General features: G+C 42.6%; 2 protein-coding genes across 2 annotated transcripts; one reads left to right on the top strand and one right to left on the bottom strand.

Annotated features, from left to right (window-relative positions):
• Positions 1 to 987: 987 nt before the first annotated feature.
• On the top strand, positions 988 to 17780 carry C2H1orf232 (chromosome 2 C1orf232 homolog). The gene is made up of 4 exons (XM_083171120.1): positions 988 to 1071; positions 3870 to 3950; positions 17364 to 17470; positions 17552 to 17780. Exons 1-4 carry the CDS (start codon positions 988 to 990, stop codon positions 17778 to 17780), a joined length of 501 nt encoding a protein of 166 aa, XP_083027246.1.
• A 2976-nt stretch (positions 17781 to 20756) lies between these two features.
• On the bottom strand, positions 20757 to 24161 carry FAM110D (family with sequence similarity 110 member D). The gene is made up of 2 exons (XM_083173268.1): positions 23890 to 24161; positions 20757 to 22127 (listed from the first exon to the last, which is right to left on the bottom strand). Exon 2 carries the CDS (start codon positions 22051 to 22053, stop codon positions 20926 to 20928), a length of 1128 nt encoding a protein of 375 aa, XP_083029394.1. The 5' UTR covers positions 22054 to 22127; positions 23890 to 24161; the 3' UTR covers positions 20757 to 20925.
• Between the last annotated feature and the right edge of the window lie 432 nt (positions 24162 to 24593).

The raw sequence follows: 24593 nt of genomic DNA, 5'->3' as shown, positions 1-24593 counted from the left end.
GGTATGCACTTGACATCTTTTCACTCCAACTTTCTCCAGAAAAACAGGACTGTCACTCAAAAAGTGGGATAGTTGAGAGGTGCGCATATAGGTTCATTAAACAGCTGCTGTTATCTTAATGCCACCTACCATTGTGTGTTACATTGCCCTTGCAAGCCATGTAGATGCAGACAGCTGTTTGCTAAGTATGCGTAATTACGTGTTGATTCAACCTACATTTTATTTGGTCCCACCATGGTTAAAGTCACTTTCCTGATGGACATAGTAAATTCCCTTTTGAGTGATTGAGGAATTAATTAGCAGTTTATTTATCACAACTTTAACATTTGAACATAAAAGCCATAGAGAGATTTCGCCAATAGTCTGTGGAAGGGTCTAGTTACAGGGCTTCTTAGGATATCGACTCGCTAAAGGCACACACCATCAAAAACAAAGAAACAAGCATGCAGTATTTAAAACGGTATCAAGAGGTAGAGATTACTGGCAGAGAAATGATAACCAACACACTTTGGTTAGGTATGAAGTTTGCTAACACATAAAATGCTTGAGACAATAGTTTTGTGCCTGCACCTACATTAGCTCAGCCTTTCACATGTCAACGATTAAATTTCTCCTCTATGAAGAACTTCCTGCAACTTTAATGAAGTCACAAGACCCATGTGTGTCAGAGCCAATGAAGACTGTGCACCTGAGATGCTTTGCATATTGTGAAATGCTATGCCTAGCCAATTAATCTAGCAGACCATTAGACACAGAGTTTGGACAGATACTTCTACTTTTAGCTTTTTGTGGTCCTGAGGCTTCTTTATCAAACCCTATGAGAATTTGTATACATTTTAAAACTGGACTGGTTCTACATACTGCAGCTGTCCTCAAGGAAGAAGGGTCTACACTTTACAACGTTTTGCAACTCAAAAAAAACGACATCATCAGAAACTATAAAGAAACAAATAGTTCTCTTTGGCTTCATTCCCCAAATCTTTAATCATGAGTGAAAACTTTTGGAAAGTTTATAAAGCAAAGGTTCTGCAGACATTCAACACAGAAGAAGAAGGAGAAACACATGAAGAAGTAAGTACCATGTTGATTTATAAAAGGATATTTAGGGTCTACAAGACTGTGGTTCCTATTTATTACACTCTGCATTAGTGGACGGGATACATTTTTACACCTGAAAATTTTTAAATTTTCACTTGAATTTAGTGAACACAGAGGTTAAGCTTTATAGTAGGCCATATGGAAAAAGTCCTGCACTAGGTGCAAAAGATACATCTGAAACTATGCATAGTTGCAATTATGTTCAACAGTGCATAAACTGCAGTTGTACCAACAAACCCTTACTGACCTCTGTCTGTGAGAGAATACTCCAGTATAGCCCGTTACACCGTTTCCATCATAAATGGAAGTGCAAATGAAACACATACAATGGACCGTATTCTGGTCCACACACTGGTCCCCCCCCCTCCCTTGCACCCAGGATCCCCCACATGGCTGTTCGCAGCGTTGGGTGCGGGGGAGAAATCATTCGATGACTGTGACCATCGATTGATTTTTGCAGTGCTTGCAGATCAGAGACACCTGTATGGAGTCTCTGCTCTGCGAGCACCCTATGTGGGAAGCAGACGGGCAGCTTACATCCGCTGACATCAGCTGCCGTCCCTCGGCACTCGCGTCACTGGGCGGTTTACATGGAAATGTCCAGCGTTTCCAAGGCAGTGCCCATGAAACGCTGGGCATTCCCATGGGCTATGCCTCCGCCACCAAGCCACACCCCCATTTGCACTGCTAGGTGCGAGCGGGACAGCGAACATGTAATTCACACCCTGCATCTACACATGTGCAGAAATGGGTCTGCGCATGCGCAGACACAAAACATCTGTCCCTTATGCGAACGCACGGGGGAACAAAGAAATTAGAATAGCCCCCAGTATGTATTTGCATCACCTCTACTTGCACGTGCATAGTAGCACAGCACAGGGGCCCTTGGCCCAGGGATTCATCAGTGGTTAATCCTAGCCAATAAAGATCCTTTATTGTGACAATTAGAAACCTTTATTGGGGGGGAAGGCCACAAATAATAATGAATACGCTCTTTAAAAAATGTTGCCTAGTTATCAAAGCAAAAGCTATCACCCACTGTTGCAAGCAAAAGCCTACGCTTGGCTCATATTGCAATACATTCCCATGGCAATTTATTATGGACAGCTAGTGTACAAGTACTGCAGGTGTCCTTGCAATTGCTGATGCCATATCAAGATGGTTTTATCTGGTAATGCCCACAGGAATCAAAATACTTTATTAATAAAGTATTAATTTTTGCTATTTCTCCCACAATTTTTTTTACTTTTTTTATTGCTTTTATATAATCTATTGACTTTTTTTTTTCCCAGGGAGCATATGGGAACTGATAAGCCAACCTACATACTGTATGCTCCTGCATGCACCTGAATGTCCTAAATAGCATCGCTCTTCTACCCAAGTGACTTTTTCATGATAAATACCCCCAAAAAATATTTTCTATTAATGCGATAAGCAGAGATAAAACAGTGGGTGAAATTTAATTGGTCGAGAGATTCAGAAAGTGAGAGATTTGGTAAGAAATCTCCAGTTTTTTTAAAGCGGCAATCATTTATACTGCAAAATCAAACTGGTTTTGCAGAGTAAATGATTGCCGCTTTAAAAAAAAAAAAAAACCCTGGAGATTTCTCACCAAATCTCTCACTTTCTGAATCTCTCATTTTATTAATTTTCAACCATTGTCTTTTTGGCTGGGTCTTTATAAGTATTATTATTATTATTATAATTTTATTTATAAGGCGCCACAAGTGTTTCGCAGCGCCGTACAAAGGAACAATACAGGGAGACAAAACTTGGCATAACATTGAATAAATAACAAAAATACAGTACAAATAAAGAGCACCACAGTTCAATACACATTACAGCTTAAATGTAAGTAGTGAGGACCCAATCAACATACAACTAGAGGCTTGAGGCCAATGATGGAGATGAGTATGAAGATGGTCACTGAGTGTTGGATTAACGGAGAGCTGTGAGTGAAATGTGAAGAGAAGTGGGCTTTGACAACAGGAGGGAAGAGGACCCTACTCGGAGGAGTTTACAATCTAGTAGGAATGGGAGACAGACAGATTACAAGAGGTGCAAGCGAGGGGGTGGTGGTTAGATAGCAGGATGTAAGCAGGCAAGGGGTCGGAGAACCATCTGGTTTATGCAGTGGAAGGGTACGCTTTGATGAATAGGTGAGTTTTCAGTGCACGTAGATCTCTTGCTTTATTTTTGTTGTCTATCTCTCCTTTAATGTAGTTTAAAGTTTAATAAAAATGAAGAAAAACAAATGCTTTCGTCAGAACACCAGGGGAGCGTTCAGAAAAAGTTAATTCCTGTTTTTAACATTTAGTCAAGTTACCTGATTTTAAATAACGTAATAGTTTCATGAATTTGAAATGGTGATTAATGTACAATAGAAAACAATGAAATAACATTAAAGATTGCTTTTAAAATGGGAGAAACGTCAAAGTGAATATGCAAAATTCCAGCATGAGTTTTATAACTTGGATGATGTACAGTACTCCCTACTAAAAATGATATAAATTAAATAGTACTGTAAAGTACAGAACCTACACAGTTTTACATGTAAACTGTAAAAGCACAAGGATGAAGGCTTCTATACAGGGTAATTTAGCCCCCTGTAATTGTAATTCCTTACAATTACGATAAGGGGTTAAAAAATCCTTGTAATAGACACATTTTTTTTATAAAGAATGGAATGCCATTCGAATCCTCCTTTTTAGGAGCTTTTACATATTACATCAATAACACCCACTTATGAATTGTTTTGCAATTTATTACAGAGTGATACTGCAGAGATTATCAACGCTGAAAACATGGACAATGGAGATGAAGGGTTAAACATGTCACATATAGCAAAAAAGGTACATTCTTATTTGGTCACATGTGCAGACATATATTGCAATGTAAATTTAGATAGGGTTCATACCTGCTCCAACCATTTTTATTATTGCAAAAACATTTATCCTGCAAGTGGTGATCAGTATTCCCTATACATCATGAGCTTGATTGATTATACCATAAGAGCTATACGAGAGGGACAGTGGGAAATCGGTAAAATACATTTATAAACATTCTACCTTGAGGTAGCAGCTGTTTTTTCATCTCTTTGCTGTATGCTCCCGGTGTCAGTGATAGCCTTCTTTAATTCTGATGATCCATTTGATTTGGTTCATAGGTACCACATTACTAAATACAATTGTTATAAACATCATGCAAACAAATCTATAATCCACTATATTTGGATTTCCATGCTAACTCTGAGACCTTATTGTGACAAGTGAAGACAAAGTTATATCTCCCTAATACATCTTATCAATCCAAGGATGTTGTGCTCTACAGCTATATATTAAATACATTTTAAATTCATAGAACTAACAATCTCTACAGAGCATAAAATAAAGTTCCCTGTTAGGTGTCTGCCTGTTTTTTCCGACAAATCTCAAGAAACAATTGACATATTTTGATGCAATTTTCCCAGTTTTATAGAGCATATGTCAAAGATAAAGGCATATGATACATTTAAATCCATCCTGTGGTTCTTAAGATTAGCCTGAACAAAATGGGAGTTTCCTTTATACTATGTACAGTGCATCCGGAAAGTATTCACGGCGCTTCACCTTTTCCACATTTTGTTTTGTTACAGTCTTATTCTAAAATGGAATAAATTTATTTTTTCCTCTCAGAATTCTACACACAATACCCCATAATGACAACATGAAAAAAGTTGTTGGGAGATTTTTTTCAATTTTTAAAAAAATAATAAACTAAGAAATCACATGTGCATAAGTATTCATAGCCTTTGCCATGAAGCTCAAAATTGAGCTCTGGTGCATCCTGTATCCATTGATCATTCTTGAAATGTTCCTACAGCTTAATTGGAGTCCACCTGTGGTAAATTCAGCATGATTTGGAAAGGCATACACCTGTCTATATAAGGTCCCACAATTGACAGTGCATGCCAGAACACAAACCAAGCATGAAGTCTGTAGACCTCCGAAACAGGATTGTCTCGAACAGCACAAATATGGGGAAGTGTACAGAAAAATATCTGCTGCTTTGAAGGTCTCAATGAGCGCAGTGTCCTCCATCATTCGTAATGGAAGAAGTTTGGAACCACCAGGACTCTTCCTACAGCTGGCCGGCTGCCTAAGCTGAGCGATCATGGAGAAGGGCCCTAGTCAGGAAAGTGACCAAGAAACCCGATGGTCACTCTGTCAGAGCTACATCATTCCACTGTAGAGAAAGGAGAACCTTTCAGAAGAAAAACCATCTCTGCAGCAATCCACCAATCAGACTCATATGGTAAAGTGCTTGTATGGAGTTTGCCAAAATGCACCTGAAGGACTCTCAGGCCATGAGAAACAAAATTATCTGGTCTGATGAGACAAAGATTGAACTCTTTGGTGTGAATGCCATATGTCATGTTTGGCAGAAACCAGGTACCGCTCATCACCAGGCCAATACCATCCAACGAAGCATGGTGGTGGCAGCATCTTGCTGTAAGGATGTTTTTCAGAAGCAGGAACTGGGAGAATAGTGAGGATAGAGGGAAAGATGAATGCAATATTGTACAGAGACATCCTGGATGAAAACCTGTATCGAAGCACTCTTGACCTTAGACTGCGGCAACAGTTCATCTTTCAGCAGGACAACGATGCTAAGCACACAGCCAAGATATCAAAGGAGTGGCTTTAGTACAACTCTGTCAATGTCTGTCAATGTCCTTGAGTGGCCCAGCCAGAGTCCAGACTTGAATCCAATTGAACATCTCTGGAAAGATCTGAAAATGGCTGTGCACCAATGTTTTCCCTCCAGCCTGATGGAGCTTGAGAGGTGCTGCAAAGAGGAAGGGGCGAAACTGCCTAAAGATAGGTGTGCCAAGCTTGTGGCATCATATTCAAAATTTTTGAGGCTATAATATATGATTTATTTTTATTTTGAATACATTTGCAAAAATGTCCCAAAAACTTTTTTCACGTTGTCATTATGGGTTATTGTGTGTAGAATGTATTCCATATTGGAATAAGGAAGTAACATAACAAAATGTGGGAAAAAGTGAAATACTGTGAATACTTTCTGAATGCGCTGTAGAGACAAAGGCCTCCACATGTGTTCCTCTTACCCCATTTCCCCACGTGTTCTTCTGACTCCCTCTTCCCATGTGTTCTTATGACCCCCCTCTCCTTATCTGTAACTCACTCTTGCCAACCATACCTTCTGTGCCTTTGCCCACTCCGACATCAGGTGACTGTTGATCACTAGTAGCATGGAGACACTGTTACAATGGGGAACAGATCCCTGACTATTTTAGTGAAGCAAGTCAAAGAGAAAACAGACATCCAAGTGTGGGGACAATCGAAGGCGCATGCATGGCCAGCCAGTGTAAGAGTATATCCCCATATATTCACCCATAGTCAATGCGTCCGTGGCATTAACATGTGTTTCAGATATATATATATATATATCAGAAAGTAAGGTTCAGAGGGCGCTATGAAGTAGTTAATGTAAAAAGTATTTAGTAATATATTGTGTATACATGTTTCAATAAAATCAAAAGGTACAGCAATAAAGAATCATTTCAGGATATTGACAGTAGTGATCATCAAGTTGGTGTAGGCAGCCCGATGCGTTTCGTCAATGGCATGACATTATCAGATATTAGTTTACTACAGCAATATAACATTTGATCCTACAATCCAGGCATAGTTTTGTGCCATAGAAGAAGTAAGGGAACCTAATACTACTTCTAAAGCTTATTTTTGCTATTACAAGAACCCTCTGCTGTAGAAATACATTAGGTGATTTTACTTATGTCTTGTTTGCTGGCTTTACAAATGTTATTGCACTTTGGAACTGCCTGTAGATTCTTACAGCTTTCTGAAGGGAAAACATTTAACAACACATGTTTAGTTACATTCAATTGTTTGTTGGTTAGAGAAAAAGTCAGCGCCCAGACATAAAGAAACACGGCCCCTTGCCAAATCGTGAATGTTTCACAAATACCGATGGATTCCCAGACCCGTTTACAAAAACCAATACATCGTACAAGTTTTTCCATCTGCGCCAATCTAAGGATCACACCCTAATTTATTATTTATTTATTATTTATTATAGCCATAGTAAAAGGAAAAAACCCTAACGTGTAAATTACCCAACACAAAGTGATACTCTAATATCTGGATCTCCGGAAACATCAACCAGAGTGATCTAAACAAATCGAAGTGTTTTATATATATATATATATATATATATATATATATATATACACAGTACTATTTTTCTGGAAAAACAGGTTCAGGAACTCCAGGTTTGGGGGTGGATCAATTAAATAAACAAAACATATATAATAGAGATAGGGAGGGAGAGATAGATGTATATATAGTATTTAGAAACAAAGGCACTCAAAGGTGACTTTTAAATAAAACTTATCTTATTAAAGGACATTTTCAGTTTCTGATGATGTCATATTTAATTAGAGGTTCAGGAAGGAGTTCCTGCTGGTTCCTGCTGAAAAATAGCACTGTATATATATATATATATATATATATATATATATATATATATATATATATATCAGGGTTGCCGACTTTCTTCTTCGCCTCTCCGGGAGAAGCCCGGAGATGAGAGATTCAGTAGCCGCTTAGGGGGCGGAGCTTAAGCGTGACATCACTAAGCCCCGCCCCCATGCTGTTAACCCAGCTAATTCAGTGATCTCCGTGGAGGGGGCGGGGCTAAAATGACGCGATTGTGTCATTTAGCTCCGCCCCCTCCTCTGAGACCCGAGGATTGCGGCATTTTAATGCCGCGATCCGGGGGACAGTGGGGGTCCCCCCTGAATCCGGGAGGGTTGCCCACCCTTCCGGGGGGCCGGGAGGGAGCCCCGATTTTCGGGAGACTCCCGGAAATTCCGGGAGGGTCGGCAACCCTGATATATATATATATCGAAGCACAAAGAGTGAAATAAATCACCGGAATATGCGACTCTTGACACAATACGAAATAAATATCACTGAGGTAAAAGCACAAATTAGAAGCTCACAGTTAAAGGGTCCCTGCCACAGATGGGAAGTCAGCGGAGGGGTCCTTGCAGCGGATGGGAACTAGTAGCCAATACCGCTACTAGTTCCCATCTGCTGCTGGGACCCCGCCGCTAACTTCTCATTCACTGCAGGGACCACGGCGCTGACTGCCCCGGGGGGGGGGACTCGGTTTGTCTGTGGGGGCCCCCCCCATTTTTATTGTCCAGGGCCCCCACAGACCTTAATCTGCCCCTGCTTGTACCAGACATTGCAACAATCATTAAAAACAAGTAACAAAGTCTAGTGAACACCATTTAAAAAAATACTTTATCAATTCAAAATGCTGGCATATACGCTAGTATGACAGGAAAGGCTGTGCCTCACCTGCCTCACCCCACTGCTTTATAGTGTACTTGCACTTATGTATGTGTGAATGGCCTAAAGTTTTTAACCTCTAAAAATGTTCACAGTAGCAGAGAGACATCTATACCCTACTTAGGGTGGTAAATATCATACATCACCATATTCGTCTAGGGGTAACATAGGAACGGACTCTCCAGTAACATTTCCACCCCATTGGGGGCCCCCCATATTGTTTTATACACCTATCCATTATGCTAATTCATTTCAGCCCTATCATGTTTTTAACTTCCATGCATGTACATTGATTTTATATGTTTACTTTTTATTGTTTAATAAATTTTCTTTATTCTTCGATTCTCATCACATGTGCGCTGTTCATATTTGCTTTTCCGGTACTCTTTACTTAGAAGGGCGCCCATCTCGGCCATCTCGGGCATTGAATGCACTAAAAAATCAGGTTGAGAATAGAAAGTGTGTCGAGCGCAGCGAGCCACCGAGTCCGAAGCGTGGCGAGCGCAGCGAGCCCTGCGAGGGGACGCGGATACCTTCACAGGTATCCGCGTCCCCTCGCGGGCTTCACAGCTGTCCGCGTACCCTCGCGGGGCTCGCTGCGCTCGCCACGCTTCGGGCTCGGTGGCTCGCTGCGCTGGCCACACTTTCTATTCTCAACTCCACGCCGACGTGGATAGTGGGGGTATGAAAAGGTCGTAGGACGCGTACGTTGATCGTGGGGTGGCGTTAACAATTCGGGTGGCCATTATACACTTCAGGGTGCCTATTTGGCCTCTGTGGCCCATTTAACATTGTTTCCTATGGAAAAATCGGGTCAATTGAGGCATTGAACAGGAAAATTGGGTCAATTGAGACATTTAACATTGTTCCCTATGGGAAATCTCGGGCATCTCGTCGGTTGATCGCACCCGATTTTTTAGTGCATTCAATGCCCGAGATGCCAGAGATTTTTTACTAACGATGCCCACGATCAAAATCGTGGGCGCCCTTCTAAGTAAAGAGTACCGCTTTTCCTTTTGTTTTTCTACACGGGACTAACTACCCCGTTTACTGAACAGCTGCTGGTCAAGCCACTCTTGACAAGCGCCCCCAAGTTCCGACCCTTAGGAGACGGTCCTAAATACCATTTTTCTCTTGTCTACAGTAGCAGAGAGGTCCACAATCTGTGATTCCACACAATTGAAAGAACACAGATAACAGTGTCCCCTCTACCTTTTTATCCAAATAAACTAATAAAGGCTAAGTTTTAGAAAAAACTCAACATATCATATCCTCTTGGTGTGCATCCAAAGTGCAAACTATTTTTCTTTCTCTCTAACCAAGTTCTATACCATTGCCAGTATTGCACCCCCGCCGAATCAATAAAGTAAAAGGCGACCTCCCTCTCTCAAAATAAACCCTATAAATCTAGAATACAAATAAAAGGGTTCAATATCAATTATGTGCGGATTCACAACCCGCCCCCCCTTCCCCTCAACAATATCCCAGGGATCAGCAGTGCTGTGTGTATTAAGCTGCCATGCACACAACCCAGGACTTAGCATTCAGCTTTACTTTCCTTCTAGGCCTGCCCCCTGACTCCCATTGGCATGTTTTAATAAAGTTAAGGGGTGGACTTATAAGGAGAAGTGAAGCCTTATGCCACAGGTCTTCAACCTGTGGCCCTCCAGATGTTGTGGAACTACATGTCCCAGCATGCCCTGAGGTTTTTTGGCATGCTCTTATAGGAAAAAATGTGGCAATACATGTTGGAACATGTAGTTTCACAACATCTGGAGGGCCACAGGTTGAAGACCCATGCTTATGCTAAGTCCTGGGGGCTGCATGGTGGCTTAATAAACACAATGCTGCTAATCCCCACGAAATCTAGCCAGCACATATAATACATACAGCTTAACATGTATGTTAGTACCAGGACGAATTGTCCCTAGGCCCTACCCTTATATTGTATATTAATAGTACATGCACAGTTTAACAAGCCAATCACTTCCGCCACAAAAGTGTAAATCCCTTTCACTGAAGTATTTGCTTTGTTTGTGCCCCCCCCCCCCCCAATTAAAAAAAAAAAACTCATTAATGAGGAAGTGTCAGGGCTTGGGTCTCTGCTGGTGTTCCCGGCTGTGGCACCAGTGGGCCAGTGGTGGATGCTGGGAACTGGAACAAGGGATGCTTTAGGTATGGATAGTTCATATATGTATCACTGGCACTGTGGGCACAGCTAGGTGGGGGAGTTAACAACACTCTGGTCAGACCCCTGCACGGAGATTTGGACTCTGCTGTATTCGGTGATGAGGTCGTGGCCCTCTGACCTGAGTTCAGCACAGCTAACTGGCCAGTCACAGGAGATGGACGGTGACTACCGGCAGTGAGCTTGGAACTGGGGGGGGGGGGGGCAGATTTATTAAGCTCGATGAAGTGATAAAGTGTCTGGTTTTTATCACCGGCCAATCATCTCCTAACTGTGAAGTTACAGGCTTGGTTTGAAAAATGACAGGTAAGAGCTGATAGATAAAAAACAGACACTTTTTCACTTCACCGAGCTTAATAAATCTACCCCTGTTGAACTTGGAACTAGGTCTGCGTTGGCCTAAGAGGTCAGAGAGATGACAGTGGCTTGGGTGAGAAGTCGATGGCCTGGGAGCCGACACAGAGTGTTAAGGGCCTGGGAGCCGGAGGGAGGTCGACGGCCTGGGAGCTGGAGGAGTGTTGATGACCTGGGAGCCGACATGGACTGTAGACTGCCTAGGAGCTGGAGGAGTGTTGACGACCTGGGAGTCGACATGGACTGTAGACGGCCTGGGAGCCTGAGGGAAGTCGACGGCCTGGGTGCCGGAGGGGTGTTGACAACCTGGGAGTAGACACAAGCATTTGACAACCTGGGAGTGGACACGGCAGTGGACAGCCTGGGAGCCGACATGGCTGTTGACGGCCTGGAAGCGACACAGCTGTTGATGACCTGTAAACTGAAATAGGAGTTGACGGCCTGGGAGCCAACACAAGGTAGACAGGAACTGTAGAGTTGACAGCTGTGTCGACTTGGGAGTCGAGTTTGGAATGGCCCCTTTAAGACCAGAAGCAAACTCTGCTGAGGGATGCTGGCGTACTGTATCCTCTTCCCTTTGGAGCCGGTGAGGGTAAACAGCGAGGAAGGTAACCTGGCAGGTGGAGAGAGCCAGGGAGCTTTGGTAACAGCAGGTAGCAGCAGCAGATTGCACAGAAAACCACAGGGACTCTGGACAGGAACCTGGAGCCTAGAATGCTGAGGACTGGATACATACAGGGATCAGACAAGTTGTTCAAGGAGAGGGTAATGGGGCAGAGGTCTCAGCTATATCCCCCCTGCTGGCCTGTGATTGGCTGCAAGCCGCAGCTGCAATTAAGTCAAGGAAGTACCCGTGCACACCTTTGGTCACATGGGTCAGAGCACAGGTCAGAGTGTCAAGGTCACAGAAAAACTATTGGAGAACAGAGACATGTGATTGCAGGTGTCATGTCACTACCCATGTGGCATGGGCCCGGCCCAGGACCAGCGTGGGACGCCAGCCAGATTCCAGGGTAATACCACTCAGATCCTGCCATGGAAAGTACCCGGGGACAGCGCAGGTCAGGGGCCTGAGCCGCATGACACACCAGCGAATGGGTAAGAAATGCGGCCGTGCGCGCAGATGCGAACGCGCACCGCAATTTCTCACAGGAAAAGGTTGAAGAAGAGGGTGAATGCAATGAAGATTGCATGTGCTGGTCCTAAACTATTTGTAATTGACACTGGGTTGCTTGTTATTATTTTTTTACAGGATTTTTTCCGATTTTGATAAATAACTTGTAGAAACACACTGCAAATGACAACAACATTGAGGTCCCTAGATGTCTCTACTAACTTTGGCCTCACAAATGGTTGTCAGGATTTGGGTGAAAATAATTCCACACACAGGATGGTGGCTTTTTGGTTTTATGTCCAGGCATGAATATGGCTGAATTCCTTTGACACAAACAACGTCCTCATTAGTAATAGTGAACGCAGGGATTGAGACTACCGCACTAGGTAAATTGTCAGGAAGTATAGGAAACCCCTCCTTTATATTATTTTCACATACATTGTCTTTATCATTGAGGGGGTGTAGCCTCAGACACTAATTAATGCTGGATAAAGAACAGAAGAAAAAAATAAAGTCAGTGCGTCAAAAATAGACTTTCTTTTTTTCTTCTGTTCTTTATCCACCATCCTCATTAGTGTTAGTCACACAGGTGTCCCTCATCCTGTTGCACTTCTACAGTAGCATCCTTAATTTCTTTTTCAACTTTTTATTACTACTCATTCTCACTTTTGCAGAGGGTTCAGAAAAGGTGGAAGGAGACTTTTGAGTATAGTGTCAGAAATGTCAGACTCACATATTTATTTCTTACCAGTTATTTATATAGCACACACATATTCACACTGCTTTAAAGAGAATATTTGAACATTCACATCAGTCCCTGCCCAGTGGAGCTTACAATCTATATATCCTACCACATATACATGCACACAGACATTCTAACCTACAGTACCAGCATTTTTTTGGATTGTGGGAGAAAACCAGATTACCAGGAGGAAACCCATGCAAGTACGAGGAGAATATACAAACTCTGCACAGTTAGAGCCATGGTGGGAATTGAAGCCATGACCTCAGTGCTCTGAGGCAGTAATGCTAACCATTACACCATTCGTACTGCCCACATATAGCACTTAGGCCCTTATTCTGGTTGGTGCGGTAATATCCGCGTGCTTTCGTGCCGCCGATGTTTTGTGTCTGCGCATGTGCAGAGGCGTCTCTGCGCATGTGCAAGCGGGGCGTACGGCCAAATCCCGCATGAAATGTGAGCACTCCGAACAGGGGGTGGAGAGGGGCGTGAAGGGCTATTTGGGCTCATTACCATATGCATACGCCCCGCGTTTCATGGGCGTTCCCATGCAAACGCTGGGTGTACGTATGGTAATGCGGCCGTGACGCACGTGTAGGGGGCGGACATATGACATCGCCGGATGTCAGCTGCCCGCCCAGATACCTGCTTTTGCACGGAAAAAATGTCCGTGTGGTCTGAGGTTGCGGGAGCTGGTGGACCACTCGGTCCTGCATTCGATGGTCTGCGACCATCCAATGATGGGGGAGGTTCCCTGAGATGGAGGCGTATTCCATGAAAAATACACGTGCGGTCCGTTCGGCCAGCTTCTTACCGCGTACGGATGGAGTTCGCGATCCATATGGAAGGCGGGGTTTCGCACGCATGGTCCTGGTCGCATATTCGGATCCGGCCGCACCGATCAGAATAAGGCCCCTATGGACACCCCTAGACTCTCCTCATTGATTTGAGACAGTTTGTGCTTCAGCCTTAGTTTTTTTGCTTGCAGTGATTTACAGGGTACACCTCTTCTAAACTCAGAGTGTGAAGGAGTTGCATCATAATAAGAGATTACAGAAGAAGATGCCCGACTGTGCTTGGCCCCAGCTTCCATAATAGGCATTATTTTAGTTACTATTTAGTACATGAAACAGCAGCTGCACTAGCAGAACCACCACTCACAATAAAAGGCCATTGTCTGACCCTTTCCTTGCCACTACATGTGGTATATGGCAAGTTGACATTTTCTGCAGTAAATTTTGCCTTTATAGGTAATGTTTTGTTTAACATTGTGAAATATTGTTTCGATTTCAGGTGCCCTATCTTAAATGTTGTGTTCCTTGGACCACCTTGTTTAGATGTACTGTCATAACTGGAAGCAACCAAAGTACTAGTACAGAGTTGCTATTCAACTGATACATATCCATTTACAGAACTAGTAATGGTAACTACTGTAGTAATAAACTTTTTTTTTTTAAGATCTGAACTTGAACACATACAAGTTGTTGTTTTTTCCTCACTGCTCATGTAGTATTAGTGGCACCTACTGAAAACAATTTTTGAATGCAGTGCCTGTACCTGAAGACGTAAATTTTTTTTTATTTTGCATACTGTGGGGTATATTCAATTGATGTTGAAACTGCTGTCTTGACAAAAGACAGCAGTTTTTGACATGAATAGAGCAGAAAGGGTTCCGATCTATTCAATGCTAGCTAGCAACATCCCATGTAAAATAGAACTCACATCTCGGTAAAATTCCCCGTGTTCCTAATGGAATTTTCAAATGACACAGTTCCCAGCCTTTATTGGCTTTGGATTTAGTTACAACAAGGACAACAAAGTGCTCCGGTCCAACTATAGAGATGAGCAGGTCTGTGGCTATTTCCAGTCTCGCTATCCACATTTTTTATAGATATTGTTGCCAGAACTGTTTGTCGGACAATAACTGTTTGTGTTCACTGCCTTAATCATTTAAAGGGCTCAACCATATTTGCATATTGGAAATGGAAATACCAGACCTCTAATTCCCTTATAATAGTGCGGTCTATGTGGACTAAGGTGTTAACATATATGCATTATATATGATTTATTAAATTAGTTTCTAATAATAAATAATTTTTCTTTTACTCACCAATCCACATTATGTATATTTGATTATCAATTTTAATGTACGCCCATTGTTACATATTTTCCCCTACAATTGTTTCCTTCATTGTCTTCTCTCCTCTTACCTTACAAGTCCTGACAATCTTTTCATTCTTTGGGGACTTCACCTCCTTCATCAAACATAGTACATTCAGCAACAGTGCATAGCAGTCAAGGCATAGTAGTTGGCACAGAGACAGCAATGTTTAATTATTGTTTCTTAGCCATGCCCCAACTTGTCACTTATACTTGTCCACTCCCTGATGTCCAGATTGTCTGGCTTGTTAGAGATGAGGAATGTCCATCGATGATTTTATGGCATTGATGCGTAGTGTGATGGCACCGTACCTTGTTAATCCTTCAATAGCCTTCTCTGATCCATAGTCCTGTGTAACCCATCACTCTGATCAATCTCTAGCCCCCTCCCCCCCTTGCTCAAATTGAGCAATCCCAACTCCTGTCCTGCAGTTGAGGAACATTTCCCCCCCCCTTCCCCCTGCCACTGATAATATATTTAAAACATTTTGAATAGGAAAATCTGGGCAATAAAGACATGTCATTTTTTCTATAATTTTCTCTAAACAGCATAATAATGCGATAAATGATGTTGCACATGTATAACTTGTTAAAGGGAATTACACATTTTTTATGTGAACACTTGCAATTCACCGTAGATACATCATAATGTATACCAAAGTACTCTGTGCACTTTTAGTCCATGAAATGCACTTGCTGGCTTTGATTGAAAAATCAACTGCATTCAATATTTTCCCCTACAAAAAATGAAAAAAGTTTCAAATTACCGATGACTGGTACTTTGCACATGCATCTGACCTGTACTGTGCATTTGCAGTACGGGTTTAGTACAACTGCAGACATCGACAGTCTGCAACCATTTGGGGACAGGCAGGATGCTGCAACAGCAGCCATTACCCAAAACTGAGGTGTGTCAAAACCAGGATCTCTGTCTTCTAGCAGAGATCACCTGAGGGCCGACTTGCGTGCCCTCATGTGTCACTCAGCCAGCCAATGGTGTTGCAAGTGACCTGATGCTGCACTGGATTGTAAGTGTGTGCATGAGATGTCCCCTAAACTAGGGAGTTTATTTACAAAGATGGGAGTTATGTTGAAGATGGGATGTTGCTATGGGCAACCAATCAGTTTCTATCTATTATCTTCTAGAGAAGGTGCTAAATAAATAAGTAGATTCTGATTGGTTCCCCATAGCAAAACCCCATCTTCAATAGAACTCCCACTTTAGTAAATAAATAAATTCCTGGATGTCTAATTCTGCATTAACCTTTCCGAGCATCGCTGCTGCTTCCAAGTAAGCGGAAACAATGCACTCTCCATTCACATCTGAATCAAGCCCAAGATGCATATTGCAGAATAATGCTAGCCATTGCTGTGTTGCTTGTTTCTTAATATTTTGAAATGAATTGTAAGGGTACTTCCAGCATGCTTGATTCAAATATTCAGTAAATGTTTTGCTAATTTAAAGGGGGTATGAGTCATAGGGTCGACAGCACTAAGGGGGTTATTCTGGTCCGTTAGCAAGGGCCATACGTTTGCATGTATATGCATGTGCAGCTGCATTTCTGCGCATGTGAATACGCCAAGTGCCTGTGGCCACTGCGAACAGACTGTTCGCCGGGTTCATGCCCCCAACATTGCAGGTGGTGGGCATGGGGTAGCGGCAAATAGTCACACCTATGGGAACACCCAGCATTTCATGGGCATTCCCATGGAAATCGCCCAGTGATGTGGGCATCGGGGGTGGACAGCTGACATCACCGGATGTCAGTTGCCCGCTAACTTCCTTCTGAATGCCCACGCATATCTAAAGTTACCTCAGAGTAACCTTAGATGTGCGTGGGCCTTCCTCATCATTTGATGGTCGGCAACCATCGAATGATGTGGGTGCTTCCCCACAGCCTGCGGATGGATGTTTTTGTTAAACATCCTTTCGCAGCCCGTGTGTATGAATTCAGTGTGCGTATCGGCAATTGCAGGGCAGAGTCTGGTGGACTCGCAAGGCTGCAAACTCAACCAGAATAAGGTCCTAAGTTCAACAAGCATTCGGTCGACCCCTTAAGGTTGACATGGTCCAAGGGAGACATCTGACATGGCTCGCAGCCACCAAATGAATCCTGAGGTACGCGGCGGCTGCGAGCACCAGGGAGAAGAGGAAAAATCATTTGATGGTAAGTAAAAAAAAAATCAAAATCAAATGATTTTTTCCTCTCAGTGGCCACATGCGAATGGATGGGTACCCATCTTTGACTGCATGAATTGCATTCCAATGATGTTTTATTATTAAGTAATGTATGTTCACATGCAGCATTGTAATGTCCACAGGTTCAAGGAGCTTTTGGTTGGAAAAGTGTTACTTCACTATTTACTAAAGAAGAGGAAAACAGAACAGATGAGAATATTGAGCATAGACCAGAGCAGGCAGCAGAACAGTAAGTATGAATGAATCCAGGAATGAATAAGATGAGCTGTTTTTGGTCAGTGTAGAACTAATGATCACTACTTTTCTGCAGATCGCCCTCCTCACACCCTCCAGAAAAACTTCCACAGAAAAGTCCCTCAGCTCTTTGGGGTGTGTTCTCTAGTAGATGGAACCAGAGCGCTTCTGAACACTCTGAGGCAAGAGGTGTGCTGTCTGAGCCACCACCAGAGCAACATGAAGCTCAGCATGCAGAAGAGACACCTTTCAAGTGGAATTTCCTCACCAGTAAACTAGCAGACCTAAGAAGCAAGAGCGACTAAAGACTATGCCCTAGGGAGAGTAATGGCTAGTGATGTTTCCCAAGTAACTGCGTAACTTAATGACCTGGTCCCAAGGTATTATAAACAGATTCACCCATAAATCTGTGGCAGGCAAAATTTCCACTAACTAGTCCATTTGTTTGCAACTAACTAAAGTAAAATGATTAGGCACCCATTTTTTACTGTTAATACCCATTTTACACTGCCATAAATATTCCAGGTTATTGCACGTGAAAGCGCAGCAACACGGGATAATGTGCAGTGTAAAAGCACCCTGTTGAAACTACCCAGGTTAAGTGACCATCACTTGACCCCAGGTAGCAAGCAGGGTTAAACAGGACCTGTTTACAGCAATGGAACAGCCGGCATTTGGAAATTATCTCATCTCTAAGCACTGGCTCGAGATCCACCTCTGGTGATAAGCCAGAAAGGGCCTCCAGTCTGAAAGGGTTCTCAAACTGGGAAGCAGCTGGGTTGTAGCTGGGTACAAAATGCAGGGTTTGAGTGGGAAAGCAGTGTTAAAGGGGTATTAGTAAGCAATGAGGGCTCCAGAGGTGCATCTGTGTGGTACAAATAGGAGAGCCACACCAACTACCCCACTAAATGCTACCAAACATCACTGGCCGGGACTCACTAGTAGTTGGTGTGGCTCCCATTTTTGAATTATGGAATGCACTGCAGCTCACCTCTGGAGCCAACAATGTTAGTAATGATTTCTCCTTTTAATTATTAATTTTGTTGGTACTTATATGTTAGTTGGGCACCCACTAAGCTATTTGCTTTGTTTTCCAAGTCCCCTCCCGGGGCTCGCTACACTCGCCACGCTTGGGGCTCGCTGCGCTCCCCACACTATAAAAAAATCAACTACATGCCGACATGGATAGTGGGGGGTATGAGCGTACTAACTATAGTGGGCGCCCAACTAACATATAAGTACCATTTTGTTTATATATACCTAAAAAGTAACTTGGGACATCAAGATTAAATTATGCCTTACGTTTAACCCTTTGAGTGCCAATATGTGAGAGATGTGCAAAATATCCACAAAAAATACCCAGCGTCACTCACATTTGTTATATAAATTCAAATAAAAATATATTTCCTATATAAGGTAAACATTACATTTAATTTTGATGAATAAAAATGTTTGCTTGGCAAAATTCACACCTATTTTGACAAATTCACTTGGCACTCAAAGGGTTAAAGAAGAATTATAAGATGGAATCCAAAACAAAGTAATATAACAACAATATATTATATAGTATAATATGACAGGTATAAATCACCAACACATTTTTCGGACTATGCCATCAAGAAGTCATGTCACATGAACTACAGTTGCTAAGCAAATCAAAAGTGCTATGGCCAGGAAAGAGAAAGTGATATATTACATATACTACAAAGGAGTACCTGTAATAATTATATGAATTGAAAGATTAGGTACTTGTTTCCTAGCACGGCCACACCGATTTACATCGGGGTGGTCGTGTCGGAAAAATCGGGTCGATCGCATCGCATGCGATTTGGTCGCATGCGATGCGATCGACGCGACCGACCGATTTTGGACCCGATTTTTTTTTTTTATGAAATGTAAATCGGGTCCCTGGGACCCGATTTTACATTGAATTCAATGTAAAAATATTCCCAACCCCCCCAAATTTAACGGCGTACACCGCACCCCACGATAGACGCCAACCCGAAGCGTGGCGAGCGCAGCGAGCCCGCGAGGGGCGGCGGTGCGCGTCCTCCGACCTTTTCATTCCCCTACTATCCACGTCGGCGTAGAGTTGAGAATAGAATAGTGTGGCGAGCGCAGCGAGCCACCGAGCCCGAAGCGTGGCAAACGCAGCGAGCCCCGCGAGGGGACGCGGATACCTTCACAGGTAAACGCGTCCCTTCGCGGACTTCACAGGTGTCCGCGTCGCCACGGACACCTGTGAAGCCCGCGAGGGGACGCGTATAACTGTGAAGGTATCCGCGTCCCCTCGCCACGCTTCGGGCTCGGTGGCTCGCTGCGCTCGCCACACTATTCTATTCTCAACTCCACGCCGACGTGGATAGTAGGGGAATGAAAAGGTCGAAGGACGCGCACCGCCGCCCCTCGCGGGCTCGCTGCGCTCGCCACGCTTCGGGTTGGCGTCTATCGTGGGGTGACGACGGGGACATCTATAATGTGAAATGGGTCATATTGGCCCATTTCACATTTTTCACATTTTTTCACTATTTCAATGTCAAAAAATATTTTAACATTGAACCCGATGGAAAAATCGGGGGCATCGCGTCGTGACCATTGTTAATGGTCCCGACCGACGCGATGCCCCCGATATTTTACCTTTCCCGACACGATTTCAATGTTAAAATATTTTTTAACATTGAAGCCTATGGGGAAATCGCGGGCATCGCGTCGGTCGCGTCGGGACCATTGTTAACGGTCCCGACCGACGCGATGCCCCCGATATTTTATCCTAGCCGGCCAAATGGACCTGATTTCAAAGGAAATCGGGTCCATCGGGGGTAATCGTGTACCTTAAGTTAAGGTACACGATTACTCCCGATTGTGGCCGTGCTAGGAAACAAGTACCAAAGATTATTTTTAAATAAAAAGAGGAGGTGGATCTAGGGGACATAGGCATGAGCAGAAATAAGTAAAATGCTTCAGCAGAACAGAAAGTGGTGACTGGTACATGAAGGATGGGTGTAGTAAGGATCTGTGTATTTGTAATTTACTACAAAACTGTTGCAAGCATACAAAATCAAACTAGCAATTCCCTTAAATGTCAGGGACTCGCAGCTATTCAGTTACATTTCCCTATTGCCATTTCTCAATTTTTAAAGCAACTATATGTATATACTGTAATGAAATATTTTAGTCACATATTTTCAATTTCAAGAAAATTGATAAGTGCTAGAACACTTTGAAAATGACAGTAATATAAAAAGGCACACAAGAGTAAATAATATACACTTTATAACCTTAAAATATGTATTTCATTGCAGATTTTACAGTTATTTTAAAGTAGAAAACAAGTGATGGAAGAATTATTAGTACAGTATGATATATAAATTGAATCAGTTTCTTTGTATTACATTATAGACGTGCATGAAATTTTCATGGCTTGTGATTTGAATTGCAATATGAAATATATCATACTGTAGATTCACGTGACATCTGCTTGTCAACATGCCCACTGATGGCCCGTGCTCGATGACAACTGTATATCCACTTTATAACACGGGCATTCCGCTCAATTATAGACACTGGTGCCTTTTCCTCTTTCTCTTCCCCAGCAACAGTGAGACTACAACTTACTCTGTCCATAGATTCAAGGCTACCCATAGGTGTGTTGTCTCCCCTTTGGTAGTTATTAAGTAAGTTCAACAAACTGCCTTCAAGTCCACAGCTCTCAAAAAAAAATTGTGCATCAGACGAAGAAAGAGTCAATTGCTCATTGAATTGGGCTTCTTTTTTGCTATGGGAACTGTTGCCAGTTGTCTGGCAAACACAAGTACCCTCTTTTCTTTGCTGTAACCTAGGTAAAACGGGTAGCACCGGATTGCAAGCCTGGGGAGTATTCTGAGAAAATCGTGCACTTCTTCTCAATAGTGGGGTCCCTTGGAGAAGACGAATCACCAGTCCTGCCTCCTCATTATTATTTTCCTTGCTAGATAATGCCACATCACGTCTTTGTCTGTAAATAATAAGAGAATCAGGCCGGTTTATTCTTTTACCACTGAAACGCCGCAGACAGTGTGGATTTGTTATTGGGGTTCCAGTGGCTGGTGGAGGGTCACTTCCATGTTGACATGTCAGGATACCCTGTGACATTGGATAGTTGCTGTTAGGAGTCAGTGATTGGCCTTTCTGTATTTCGCTTAGACCAAGATTTAGTTTCCTTCTTAGCATATCAGGAGAGAGGCTACCGCATGGGGAGAAGGCAGTTTTCGGTTTAGATTTTTGGTTTGGTGAGCAAGGGCTGGATATGGCAGATGTACGGCTTTGATAAGAGCAGTGATCTGTCTCAACATCATGTTGCATAAAAGGGTCAAAGGGTCTTGAAAACAAGTGTTCCATTTGCAAATTGGAGCTACCAGGTGATGTGCTCAATTTTCTTGATAAAGCAGGTGTAAAGTTGGTATTAATGACTGGGTTTTGTCTACGATGTATAACCTGTGGAGATTTCACATATTTTGCTTTATCGGCTTCCAGGCGGTCAGATGCAGTCACCCTTCTGGCGGGTCCAAGAGCAGGTGAAGGGTGAATTACAGGTGTCATGGTAACACCAAATGAGTCACGGACTGCCAAATAATCATAACATGTGACCTGTAATACAGCTGGTGATTATTGCACTGCATGGGATAAAAAAAGGAACACATATTAGAGATATAATTCAAACATTTTGTGAAAGAAGTTCTTAGTACTAGTACTAGCGAACTAGTGACAGTTGCAATAATAATATGAACTGTAGTGGACACATCCAATTATACATTGGGTTTTCCGGGTTAACACCTGCAGCCAAATGTTAAAACCTCTGAGTTTGGCGGCCGTGCGGGATGCCGGTCGAACTCGTAGGTCTTGTTAATAGGGGGAAATAACTAACAAGGCATGGTTTTGCCTTGAAAATGATTGCCCCTTTAAACAAACCTCAGAGTTCAGTTGGCATCCTGCATGGCGGCCCAACTCTGAGGCCATTACATTTGGCCGCAGGAGTTATTCAATCATCTTACATTTTCACCAATGTAACTTATACATTTTGCATAAAATACTGGAAATAGGCCCAACCTGTGCTGCATAACATCGCAGAAATTGCTCCAGTTGCAGTGATTAAGTTTGGACCCTTACTTTGCAGCCTGGCTACAAAGGCAGACCTACTGTCGCCATTTTTAATTTTGCATCGGCTGCATGTGACATCACAGCCATCTCGAAAACACGCTGGTGTTGTCTGGATCACTCCCCCTAACTGCTGCATTGCTGCTCTCTTAACGCCCACCTCTGTCATTCAAACTTCGATCACATCCTTCTGGGATGTAATAGCATTTTGACACTTAGCCGGCTGTTTGCAATTTTGCACTTCTGCTCACAGTCCTAAATCCCAGAGGGACTTATTTAAAGTGGACTTTTCCATGGTGCTAATTAGATGGGTGCCGGATGATGCTCCGACAGTGGGTATCCCCACAGTCAGTATCCCAATGTTGGGATTCCGACTGCTGGTGCTCCAACAGGGGGGATCCTGACTCACAGGGGCTATTCTCCCTTGTGGGGGTCCACGACCCCCATAGAGGGAGAATAGAATTTGTGGCGAGCGTAGTGAGCCACCGGGCCTGCAAGAGGCTCCCTTGCCCTGATCCCCTGTCGAAGCACCGGCAGTCTGGATCCCGACGTCAGGATACTGACTGTAGGGATCCCCATTGCCGGAGGCACATACCCCACCCAATTAGCTATCTTATATTCTTCTCAGAATAGAAAAATTGAAAGTGCGATAGACAGATAGAATTAGTTATATAGACAAAAGACTGAAAATTTGCATAAAGCTTCAGGAGAAACCTGCAGAAATGCAAGTTTAGTGTGGTACATTCAGTATATAATCCGTATAAGAACAGAAGCTTTCAACAAAGCTGGAAATATACATATACAGTACATTCCCTGCCTGATCTTCCAACCAACAACTCAGAGCTAAAAATATAGACATCTGAGACCAGCCAGAAATAGCCACAGATCTGCAAAGACTACAACTTACTTAGGCCACAAAAAGACAGAATGATATATGAGAAATGACGGTAAAAAAAATTGGGAAAACAAATGAAGTCAAATATGTGTTTTTGGTTTTAGAAGAATATTCAAACAAGGGGACACTCAGAGGAATAATGAAATGAACTTAAAGCAAAAAAATAAAAAATCTGCTAACTGAACCAATAATAAACAGAATATACATGCGATGAGCAGTCTAAACAAAAGTAAAACTCAAAAAGCACACGATACTGTAAAATTAACATTTCATTGTAGGTTGTATACAAACTGGCACTTTAAGGAACATAACAACACAATTGCACTGTAAATGATCGTTTTGATAATGATCGCAGAAAATAAGGTCAGACATGCCATATATCTCACCTCAAGCAGCTGGTCTGAAGCTTTCCACAAAGTCCACGAATCACATTTTACAAAAGTACAAAAGTTTGGAGCAGAATAGTTCTGATATACTAGCAATCAAAGTGAAATAAAGTGAAAGCTTCCTTATTAGTGTAGGTGAGGATGGATGTAAGTCAGTTTGGGTGCGTGAGAGAGTGCAATAAGTTAGGAATCATGTCAAAGTGCAATGTAAAGTGTGAATGTGTGTATTTGACACACAAGGAAATCTCCACCCTTTCCAGACACGTTCTCCCTTCTCATCCGTTTGTTGACTGTCAGGGAATTAACCCCTCATACACCTTCCATGTACTTTTCCATAATGAGCTTTTTTTCAGCCTCCCAATAATAATGTTTTTAAGTAATCTTGAATATGCCATTTGTAATCTACCTAAATTAAATTTTCTCTAAAAAAACATTAATTACATTGATTGAGTGATTTAGTTTTCATTCAAGGAGTTGCAAAGCGCTTAACCTTTCACCCACCTAACCAATGTATACACTCAATTTCTATGTGTTGTTGTGCTGTTATATGTAAAAATGTTCCCTTGTGTTTTATAATTAGCAAAAAAAAAAAAAAGTAGTATAACCAGGGAGGACTAAAGGGGGAGTGTCCAAGATTCTCTATCACATATTGTTGTAGAAGGCCAAGGAGTTAACAGTCATTGCCTTACCAGATGATTCATGAT

This window comes from Crinia signifera, chromosome 2 (assembly GCF_055691185.1).
Source record: "Crinia signifera chromosome 2, ASM5569118v1, whole genome shotgun sequence".
In the NCBI taxonomy this organism is placed as follows: domain Eukaryota; kingdom Metazoa; phylum Chordata; class Amphibia; order Anura; family Myobatrachidae; genus Crinia; species Crinia signifera.
This window is presented reverse-complemented; position numbering and strand designations above follow the sequence as displayed.

Excerpts from the sequence above, each read along its gene's own strand:
- FAM110D (XM_083173268.1), bottom strand. The coding sequence starts at position 22,053 with ATGACACCTGTAATTCACCCTTCACCTGCTCTTGGACCCGCCAGAAGG.
- C2H1orf232 (XM_083171120.1), top strand. The coding sequence starts at position 988 with ATGAGTGAAAACTTTTGGAAAGTTTATAAAGCAAAGGTTCTGCAGACA. Across the intron at positions 3,951-17,363 it reads TGTCACATATAGCAAAAAAG|GTTCAAGGAGCTTTTGGTTG; the intron begins GTACATTCTTAT and ends TAATGTCCACAG. Across the intron at positions 17,471-17,551 it reads CCAGAGCAGGCAGCAGAACA|ATCGCCCTCCTCACACCCTC; the intron begins GTAAGTATGAAT and ends ACTTTTCTGCAG.